Source organism: Lolium rigidum, chromosome 4 (assembly GCF_022539505.1).
Source record: "Lolium rigidum isolate FL_2022 chromosome 4, APGP_CSIRO_Lrig_0.1, whole genome shotgun sequence".
NCBI classification, from domain to species: domain Eukaryota; kingdom Viridiplantae; phylum Streptophyta; class Magnoliopsida; order Poales; family Poaceae; genus Lolium; species Lolium rigidum.
In genome coordinates this window covers 87370978-87381970 of record NC_061511.1, presented here as the reverse complement: position 1 = coordinate 87381970, position 10993 = coordinate 87370978, and the positions used below count along the sequence as shown (strand labels likewise).

Below are 10993 nucleotides of genomic sequence, written 5' to 3'. Positions count from 1 at the left end.
AACAGAAATTTTAAATTAGAACAAAACGAGCCGTACCATCTAGGGGGAGGAGCAACTTAAACAATTTATCACGAAGTACTATAGAGATCTTTTGGTCCACATGAGGCAAGTCGGACTTTGCTTGACGAGCTAAGAGATTGAGGATGTATTCTGTCTTTGAAATGGAGCCAAATAAGGTCCCAGCCCTACTTTGACAAGTTTTGCCCGATTCCATTGATGGAGGTGCGAGAACGGCGGCTCTGCCTTCGGCTCGCTCCAGGGTTCATAGTCTCCGCGCCGAAGACTTTTTTATAATTTCTATTACTTTGGGTGTTTCTTATACTGTTGTTGATGCTAATTAATAGATTGGTGGTCCTTTTCGCAAAAGAAAAACCCAGTCGGAATGGCTTCCTATCTGAATTTTACTACCTTTTGGAGGTCATCAAAGGCGATCTGGTGGCCTTGTTTGCTCATTTTTATGGGGCAAAATTTCCTCTACAAAGTTTGCCGATTTTGGAGTAATAACTCTGGTACGGTGATACCTATGGGGCAGTAGCATAAAAATACATCAATAGAGCTATTTGCCTTCTCAACATGAGTTCGAAATTTTCACTGAAGTCGGAACAATCTGGTGTCCTCACCCGTCCTCATCCAAACGGCCTTCTTGCTGGGTGGTTATTTTTCATGAAACTATCCATAAATTGCATACAGTACTAAAAAATATGAAGTGACTTTTAGAATAGATATCAAAAAACACATGATAAAATCATATGTCCTTGTTTACAGCAAGCTGGATGGATAGCTTTCCCCATTTGGAGGAGTTGTGTATGTTAATATTGTGGTGCTATTTTAGTCAACCGTGCAAAGGAATACGTCAATACGAGGTGATTGGTGATCTAATTCCTCACTTGGTGGATGATACTTCTTTGATATTGCGATATGCAGACATGACCTTTTGATAGATCATGATCTATAGAAAGCGGCCAACATGAAACTTATTTTGACCGTCCGAGCAGCTTTCTTACACTAATTTTCATAAAAGTGACTTGTGTTCTATTAGATGCAAGAGCCAAGTGTAGAATTGCACGAATGGGCCACTGCATATCTGAGCAGCTTTCTGGGATAAATTTCCATAAATGTAAGCTGTATTATTTATGATGCCAAGAAGCAAGTGTAGAATTGGATGAATAGGCCACTGCCCATCAGAAGGCCAAGCCGATGGAGAAGGACAGGCGATATATTTCAATACTCCTGTTTATGTTTATGATGCCAAGAAGAAAGTGTAGAATTGGATGAATCGGCCAGCTATCCCCATCTAGAAGGCCAAGCCGATAGAGAAGGACAGGGGATATATTTCAGCACTCATGTTTATGTATAGGCTAAGGCTTAGTAGATGTGAAGATCGATGAAGGCTATTTCTATTGATAGTGGGTCGACTTGATACCTCTTAACTCGGGTACCATACAAAATTGCATGAACCAACTAACTTTTAACCAAAAGCTCTGTCTAGTGGAGAAGGGCAAGGAATATATTTTAACAGCGAGAAAGGCGAATATGCAGAACTTCTTTTTCTTGGAACCCTCTTTCCATTTTAAATACCTACCTTCCCTATACAATATAAGAATATCCACAATAGTATTGAGAAAATACTACAGTAAGTAATTGGCAGGCCAAGATGCTTTCCTACTTTATAAGCTAATGTGAACCTCTCTGTATTATTGCATTCATAAACCAAACAAATCCTCAGCTTTTATCTGCTCGACTCCTAGTATTCTTTTTCTCAGCAAACTGATAAAATTGTCTTACCTTAATTATTTTTCCTATGCATGGATTGCACGATTTCATTGTTTCATGATCAAGCCTCATCCATTCGCGATCGGGTTTCATCGATGGGTCAAAAGAAGCAAAGATGACAAACATCATTCCACTAGACCATCATCATCATCATCACGACCAGCAGCAGTCAATTAAGTACATGACCAAATCATTTGAGAATGATGGACAGTCGAGGTATCTCTTTCTTTCTGTTTCTGCAGGACTACAACAGTGGGGTTCTATCCGTTTGGCAGGTCGCCACAATCCAATGGGAGGAGGAGAACACGGTGTACACAAATGTTCACCACCCTACCGCCTCTGTACTGGCTTGTAAAGCACGACCGTGACAAACTTCGCCTTAAACCGGTGCGTGATCCCCAGGGCAACGACAGACCTCGAGTTCTCCTTTTCTATGTAGAGGTGGTTGAGTACCACGGGTTGGGGCAGAGGGAGGCTGCTGGAGTCGTCGTGGCTCGGCGGGAAGCTCAGTAATGTGTGCTGCAAATGAGGAGGAACCAATGGGGGTTCCCGAGCTTCATCTTCATTTCCAGGAATAGGGTTACTGTAGCTTGAATCTGGTGATGCTGGGACTTCAAACCCAACAACATTCACCCCTTCCTACACCAATGTTAACCACTCATCATAGGTACAAAATCAACCAAGACTGCGCTTTAGGTAAGAAAGCCATAAGCATATACCAAAGTACTTACATGGTCATCCCTGACTTGTCGGTCCATATTGCAGCAAGACTGTTGCCTATCCTAGTAAATGAGTATATGAAAAAATGTTGATGTGAGCAAGCAATTTAAGTAATGCAGTGAAAGTGTAAAATAAAATCAAGAGTTGATATAGATTCAGAAAGAAACTACAAAGTGTGTATAGGAATCATATTGCATGAAGTTTGCGTATTTATATTTCTCTCATGCGCTCCATGCAAAAGACATTTTGGAGTTATGAACCAAACAGATCCAAGTCAACATAAAAATACAGCAGTAAACTAGCTTAGACATTCAAATGGTATTTTACCCGGGAACAGATTTGACCCAACTGCGAGGGAGCATATGATGGTATGCTAAAAGATTTCAGTTTAACGCATGAATGATGAATCCAATAGTACTTCTCTAATGACCAATTTTGAACCTGAACCGCCCTTACAAAGGGCACGATTGATAATACTGACAAAGATTTCAAATATACAAATGAGTTCAAACAGAGTAACTCGCCTAACATAAATAATTGCAACTACAACAGATGAAAAATGATGAAAGAGAAGAGAACTGTATTGTCGTTGCAAAGAAAATCATTAACGAAAAAACTATTAAAAACTTACTCTTAGCAATATTATCCATTCAGATCTACATATGAACTAAAGAAAACTCATATCTTCTACTGTGGCACAGCACCTTATCGAACTCATCTCCTCTTTACTCGATTAGGATATCATAGAGATCTACGTAACCTATTTATTTTGTTCATAATGTGGCCAAATAAGCTTCAGTTCTTTTCACTTTGATCTCGTTCAGTTGCTCTGCTTCACTGCAGGCAATGAACAGTATCTTCCTTGCATAATACTACATCCAGTTGTTTTAAATTGTTCATTTCTTACTCCACAACACCCTTAATGTCACATCAGCAGGTGATTCAAAGGAAAAGTACTGTGGCAGCTCAAACAAAGGTTTTGGCCAGTTTCATATGTTACAAGGGGTTAGAGGTTTTACTGCCAAAAGTTTCAGACATATTATAAAATTAAAAAATCTTATGTTAACAAAAAAATTAAGGGCTCACTAGAAGAGCAGAGCTACAGTCTGATCATAGTGGTTGAAGTCATGCTCCTTGGGTTGACATTGGGTATTTTCTATATTACTACCTGCCGGTGGGACCTACATACCAGCTCATCAGCTCGTGGAAGCGCACAACTATTATTTGAACCCGTGACACGTTAAAGCTCACAATTTATCGCCTAGATGGCAACAAGATGTTTCCTAGTGTAACAAAATCTTTAATTTGCATATTTCAGAGTTTAAACTTAAACGTCACAAAGATTTTGAGCAGTACACTGTCTCACCGGAGCACCAGGGTTCGAAGAATCTCAGCCGATTGCAAGAACCCTGGGTCAAATGGAGCAAACTGTGAGGCAACCAAAGATTCGGCCGAAGTCTATTAATATTATCTCTTAACTTGGTTTGATTTTAATTCTCTGAAATGATCCCTAGGATTCGGAGGAGTGAAGCAGAAGTTGTGTTTAAGTGAATTCAAGAAATCGTTTTGCTGAGTCGAGGGACCAGTCACAAGTGTGGGAAAAGGCTAAAATATGGGCAAATGCTGCTTTTGGTGATTACAGTAACGATTTAGCACAGTTACCACATAGAATTCGTTTACTCTGATGTGTTAAGTTGAATCCAATACTTGATCTGTTGCATGTGGGTATAGAGGCAAATAAAAGGAAAAATGTCCAGAAAACAATGTGAGGGATTGTTTTCTCTTCTCTCACCCCAACAGTTCATTTCGGTTCCCCCAAATCGAGTTCTGCACGCGCAGGACAGAGCTCAGGCCTCAGCTAGGGTTCCGGAGGCGTGCCGCCGCCGCCGTCTCCGGCCTCGCCCCCGGACCAAAGCTGATCCCGGCGACTCACTACGACCACTTTCTCCACCGTATTTGGGGGAAATCGCCCTGCTCCACACCTCTACTTGCTCCTTCCCGCACCAGAAAGGAGAACACAGCTGCCGGACGGGACTCCCGGGAGAGGCGACACAGAGACTCCACGGCGGCGCGCAGGTTAGTGGTCTCTGGCCATCCTCCCCCCTAGGCCCTCTCTCCGGCCACCCTCCTCCTTATCTCCTCCCTCCCTCTCCGGCTGGCTCTGTCCACCGCCTGCGCGCCTCGCCCCATCCACCCGTCTGAACACTCCGATGCAGGCGGCCGTCCGAAACAGCTCCTTATCTCCTCTTGCAGCTACTGCACTTGTCTTTTTTTCTTTTGCCTAAATCCCAAAACTGAACCAAATCTGACAATGCCACTTTTTTTCCAGGTCATCTGTTCTGGCAGACTGAAGTGTTGCAGATTCAAGGTAAAAATAACAGTCCAACTGGTTGCATGCGATGTAGTGTTCCTTTGCTGTGTAGAATCTTCAACTAGATTGCTGCATTGTACCAGCTTCATGTCATATCATTTACAGTTATTATATTACATTAATATAAAAATAAAAGGAAGGAAGAGGAGAAGGATTATATTGTCAGAAATGTAACTTGAATCATGTGTTCTTTCTATGGCATATCTGAGCACCCAGAGGGGACCAAGGGATTTGTTCAACTTTATTGACGATGCGTGCAGACGTGCTCTTAGGAAGAATTTGCTTAAATAGATGCATGATGGTTCTGAAGTGGCCCGCTATGATAAACTGCGTTTGACTCTTGTATGCATTTTGTAGACCATTTTGTTCATGTTTTTGGGAACAATTTTGCTCTTTTGTACATTATTTGCAGTATGTTCATTACCCTTTTTTCAAATACATAATCATTCTTATATCTGCACATGTTGTGCAGATTTCATATTTAGACATGTACAGCAAACATGTGCAGATTTCATATTTAGACATTTACAACAAACTAGAAGCTTCATAATGTTCAATTCCACGCTTGACCATCCAAAAATGACTTGGAATTGCTGTCCCACTGGGCTTCCATGAGTCAATTGAGCGAACAACCAAACACTAGAATTTGAATTTAGCGCGGTTTCAGTTTCGTTGGTGACATCCAAACCAAGCCTAAAGGTTATGCCTAACGCTTGCCCATAACGCAACTGCATGAACATCTTGTTTAAGTTGTTTGCATGGATTTTTTGCTTCTGTTTTTAGTATATCAGGTAGTCTGTTACATCAGTTAAAGCTGTTAGCATCAAAGTTAATTCTTTATATGGAGTATCAGCTAGTTGTTTTAGTATATCTGGTAGTATATATTATTCTCATTTTAATTCCATGTCCAACAGCTTGTAGGAACATAGCAAGATTTTCTTCTACTGTCACAAATGTGCTATCTTTCAAACCACATTTCTCACGCAACATAGCACAAAGATCATGGAAGTTTCTTTTAGTTAAGCGTAGCGTATCATAGCAAGCCGTCTCGGACCCATCATATGTTTTTTTCAATATGTACTTCCTATATGCAACCTTCTCCTCATCATCATTGAAGTATCCTAGGTCCCTCGGTGCCCTTTGCGTACTAAGATAAGCTAGAGCAAGACATGACATGTCGAAATATTTCTTTGTCAACAATATCCTTTTTCTTTTCCTTGTCTTGTTCTCTTCGGTAATGAAAGAAAGCATCTCTAGTTGAGACATGATAAATAGCTACAATGCACACATCAAAACAATCATGTCTACATGACAATCAACTACAAACATTTATACATGATGCACATATGTATGAAATTCACATGTATCCTAGGCAAACATCAAACAATGAGTCAGAATTAGAAATTTTATACCTCCAATTAGCCTCAGCTGCTAGTTCTTCTCCAAGAAATCTGCAATTAAAACAAAAAATCACAATATCAGCCCAAAATTGCTACTGTATGGATGCTGCATAGTAAGGAATAAATGGAGTTGAGCAAGGCCATGGAGGGAGGCGGGTCCAGCAGGTGCTATTCACCCTCCGACGGCCACCGTTTAGACTACAACCGCCGTCGGCGCCCACCGGTCGCCGGCTCTCTTCCATGGCGATTTCTAGGGTTAGGACCGGGAGAGGAGAGGGGCGGCCAGGGGGTAGGGCTAAGGCGCGCGCCGGAGCGGCCATGGGATAGGGCGAGGAGAGGGAGGCGCGTCCAGGGAGAAGAGGAGGGGGCGTACCTGGGCGCCGCCGCCGCCGCCGCCGACCGTCGCGTTGGTCTGGCCAGGGAGAAGAGGAGGGACGCGCGTCTGGAGTCGCTCGCCTCGGGACGAAGGGGTACGCGGGGGAGAGTTCGCTCGCGGGGACAGTTTCCACGCGATTCCGAGGTCCAACCCTCGGAAAGTCTCGCGCGTGGTTTGCACGGAGCGAAGCGGGGTACCTCGGAATTTCACCGCATTTCCAGACTCTAATTCTCAGGCCACTCCAGATTCTTTGATTCCAAGGCCAATTCTTTACATCCAAACAAACACAGCATCATTAAGGGTAAGCATGGAGGCAGTGCAGGTTGAATGGGTTGATGCCAGGGCATCTCCACCGGTGCTACAATTTGACTAAAATCCTTGGTACGTATTTAAACTTGTCCTAGGTACAAAATACATAATTACGGCCACTAAATCAATGAAAAATGAAAGCACTATCTCGGAGGGTCTTTTCTCCATTGTAAGAGCATCTCTAGCACAGCCCGTATTTCTCCGAATCAAAAACGCGGAGTTCGATCTTCTGCACTGTTCAGTTTTGATGTTTTTAGTCACGGCCAAGATTAGAAACCGAACTCGCGAACTGAAAAACCGAAAATCAAACGATGATCTTGCAAAATTGAACTCATTCTTCCTCCGATCGAGCTACATTCGAAGATAATTTACATAAACTAGCCAAAATACTTGACTAATCCTAGTGCGCTCGTTAATTTGACTACTTAAACTACTACATTAGGTCTCGGATTGTCACCGGGGCAGCTCTTGCGGCGGCGGAGGGTTTTTACGCGCCGGTGACTCCTATACGACGACGAGCGCGGCCACCTCGAACGTCGCCGCCTCCGCCGAGCTCCCGCAGGTGAGAGGCAGCCCGTCTGCGTCGTCGTCGTCATTGCCGTCGCCGCGCGGGGGAAGCGCCGGCATCGGCGGGCTGCATGAGCCGGCGGGGGCGCCTCGGCTTCTCCTTCGCGCGCCTCCTCGCGCGATGCCCGGCGTGCGAAAGCACGCGGCCACTTCCGTGTCGACCGCTTCCAAGCTCCGTCAGAGCGCGCCCGCCTCCGACCGCACACCCGGCGGACGCTTTGCCGACTTCCCGCCGCTGATTCGGCCCCCTCCCCTACCACTCCGTCTTAAGCGCCCCATTGCGGACAGAGGGGTGGTGGCGGAAGCGGCGGGGCGACGTCAGCGGCGGTGGAATTGCTCGCCGTAGAGGAGGAAGGCGGCGGCGGAGGGAGTGGTAGCGGCGAAGGGGAGTAGGGTTTGGAAACCGAACTCCCCTCTGTGACTTGTTTTACGGGCCAGGCCACGAGTTTGGACTCTGTTCTAGGCCACTTTCGGCCTGAACTTCGGCCTGAACTCGTATTGTCGCCGGACTTTTTCGGTTTCAGCCTGTTTTACAGGCTCTGTTAGAGTTGCTCTAACCTAGTTTCAGGTTCGAGTCTTAGGCAACCCATATGGAAAATAGAAAAGATCAATCTTAGTTTTTCACTTGGATTCACTTCATTTATATTTTTTGGGTTAATTTAGCTATATGGAGATCCAATATGTTCAGGATGCGTATAAATTATCACCATTGCGACGAGCTAGTTGTATTGGCTAACGTAGCACGCGTGGGACCCAACAGTTAGGAGAGATAACGGCCAGCTTAAAGAGGGCCCACGAGGAGGAAGTGTTATGTGCAAAAAAAAAGTCACCGAATATAGGCGAGGCCGTACGCATAATTCCTCTCCCTCTCTCTCTCCCAAATCCCTAAATCCTTCTCTCCTCTTTAACCCTAGAATGGCGTTGCCGTAGTCCACAATGTTTCGTCGGAGCATCGTCGCCATGGTAATTGTAAGCTCCAAGAGCTCTGTGCTCCACCGCCGGCGTCCCTACATTCTTGTCATCCCCTACCCCGACTGGAGAAAGATGGTAAAACAGTTCATGTATGGGACGTCAAAGCACTCTGGATAGACATTTTACAAGTGCCGGAAGCATGTGGTAGGTATCTAAGCTCCAATGTTGTTGTCTAATAGCATCAGTTTTGAGTTTTAATGTTGAACATTGGTTTGTGCAAAGAATAATTTGTTGTATTTGTTTTTGTATGAATTTGATAATGCAGTTGCAATTTTTAACACCGGAAATTAGAGTACGTGAAATATTTGTGGACACTACAAGAAAAGTTCTTATCAATAACGTTAAATTTTTGTCGGCTAAGGGGTGTTTTTCATCGCCTATGAGCCTACGGCGACGATATAGGTTTTGTGGTGCATATCGTGTTACCTAAGGATGCACCACTGATTTTTCGGTCCGTCGCGTTTGCGAAAAATTGGATTGTTGTAAAAGATTTCCGGGAGGCCGTTGACTGCTGACGTCATGCTAACTGACATGTGGTAGACGTCGTTAATTGTCCGGTAACGTCGTTAACCGGTTGAAAACCCGTGGTAGATGATAGACCCACACAAGACCTGACACGCCTTAAGCAGGCTAGCCCAGTAAGCAATAATGTACCGACCCATTTAGTTTGCGGGCCAGCCAGCTGACTTGGTTTGACCGGTCAACTATATAATTAGGATGGTCCATTATGTACGCGGGCTAGGCCTAATGTCTTGGTTGTACTAGTGATAGCTCCAAATTTCGATGCTTTTTACTATGGATTTTTCACCGTTTATCACTTGGTTTAATTGGGTTTTCATTAGATTTTGTGTTTAAACTAATGTTAATATCGCAATCTAGGTGAAACCTTATTTTGAATTATGTATTTCAGGAAACCATCATTTATGGAGGATCCGAGGACATTTATGAGCTGATTGCAATGAAATAAAGAGATTTCCTTTAAAGGATAATTCCATCTAGGCGCATCAAAAGGTTTAGCGGGCATCCGTACGGGCGGGGCTGACCGTACCGCCCACCCGTACTGCGCCGCCGCCTTATCCATATCAAGGCAGACTTTTTTTGTAAAGGAAACAACAACAGAAACGCAACACAGCAGCCACCATTCACCCAAAACAGAGGAGGTCAAACCTGAAGGAGAAGACCATCCTCGACTCCATCGAAAATCAATCTCATCAAGATCACCACCTCATCCATCACACCCCACTCGTACTGATAGAGATAGAGAGAGAGATTCATACTTGTAAGATTAGGGATTGAAACCTCTATTCCATCTGAAAGAACATCTCTCTAATTAAAGTTTTGTGTGTTTGATGACAACATGTGTGATACACTAATGTGCGTTGATATAGTGCAGAATTTATTTGTGGTTGAATTTGTGTTGAGAAACAAGAGAAAGGAAGCAGGAAAAATAATCCAAGCCGGATAATGCGGGCCCGGATATTGTCAAAATATCCGGCCCCTGAAAAACGGCTAAGGACCTTGGCGTCGAGGCTCTCAGTACTCCCCTGGATCAAGGCCGGATATTTGTGCTCACCCGGATAATCCGGGGGGGATTATTCGGCCCTTACTTAGGCCGGAGTATCCCCCCCCCCCCGTTCCTGCAACAGCTCGATTTTGAGAGGGTATAAATACCCCCTTCTTCCTCAAGCTCAAGCTGCTCATTCCTGCTCAAGTTCATCAACCATTAGACACACCAAGAAACACAAGATTCTCTTGATCTCCTCCTCCAACCACCCAAGCTCTTGATCTTTGGAGAACCGAAGGAGAAGACCCCGATCTACATCTTCACCGAAGCGATTTACATTTCCCCCTCATTTGCTTGAGGGCCCCTTTGCTAGTGTTCCATTTGGAAACCCTAGTTGCGTGTGTTTGATTTGTTCTTGTTATTGTTGTTGTGTTCTTACAGCTATTGGGAGCCTCCGATTTAGTTGTGGATGTGTGACCCAAGAACCTTGTAAAGGCCCGGTTTCCACCTCGAGGAAATCCCTTAGTGGAAGTGGGCTAGACCTTCGTGGCGTTGCTCACAGGAGATCTGAGTGAGGCCTTGATACGTCCATTTTTCATCACTATTTTATATCACAATTTGCTGTTATTCATTGATATATTTCATATTTAGAGATGATACTTATGTTATTTCATCTATTTTGCATGTTTCATGATCATTGGAGAATTATTCACCGGAGTCAGGATTCTGCTGGAAAAAGCACCGTCAGGACACCATATTTCGGAAGATCAACAATTGACGGAAATTATACGGAAAATCCTATTTTTCCAGAAGACGAAGGAAGCCAAAAGGAGGGGCCGAGAGGGGCCGCCATGGGCGCCCCCCATAGGCCGGCGCGGGCCCTGCCCTGGCCACGCCGCCATGTGGGGAGGGGGCCCACAGCCCCCTCTGGCCTCCTCTCCTTCGCGTACTTCTTCACCCAGAAAACCTAAGCCCCGGGGAGTGACGGAGAATAGACAGAG

At 44.5% G+C, this 10993-nt stretch overlaps 1 protein-coding gene across 3 annotated transcripts; it reads right to left on the bottom strand.

Annotated features, from left to right (window-relative positions):
- Positions 1-1889: 1889 nt before the first annotated feature.
- LOC124649379 (SNF1-related protein kinase regulatory subunit beta-3) lies at positions 1890-6730 on the bottom strand. Of its 3 annotated transcripts, XM_047189027.1 has the most exons (5): positions 6638-6727; positions 6277-6315; positions 3850-3902; positions 2505-2550; positions 1890-2412 (listed from the first exon to the last, which is right to left on the bottom strand). In XM_047189027.1, exons 4-5 carry the CDS (start codon positions 2529-2531, stop codon positions 2104-2106), a joined length of 336 nt encoding a protein of 111 aa, XP_047044983.1. In that variant the 5' UTR covers positions 2532-2550; positions 3850-3902; positions 6277-6315; positions 6638-6727; the 3' UTR covers positions 1890-2103. The 3 variants fall into 3 exon arrangements, with proteins under 3 accessions (XP_047044983.1, XP_047044982.1, XP_047044980.1); XM_047189026.1 differs by lacking the exon at positions 3850-3902 and having other exon boundaries at positions 6638-6730; XM_047189024.1 differs by lacking the exon at positions 3850-3902 and having other exon boundaries at positions 2505-2555; positions 6638-6726.
- Between the last annotated feature and the right edge of the window lie 4263 nt (positions 6731-10993).

Bases quoted from the DNA above. Each gene is read 5' to 3' on its own strand.
- LOC124649379 (XM_047189026.1), bottom strand. From the start codon at position 2,531: ATGGACCGACAAGTCAGGGATGACCAT. The intron at 2,413-2,504 runs GTAAGTACTTTG...ACATTGGTGTAG, and splicing joins GACAAGTCAGGGATGACCAT to GAAGGGGTGAATGTTGTTGG.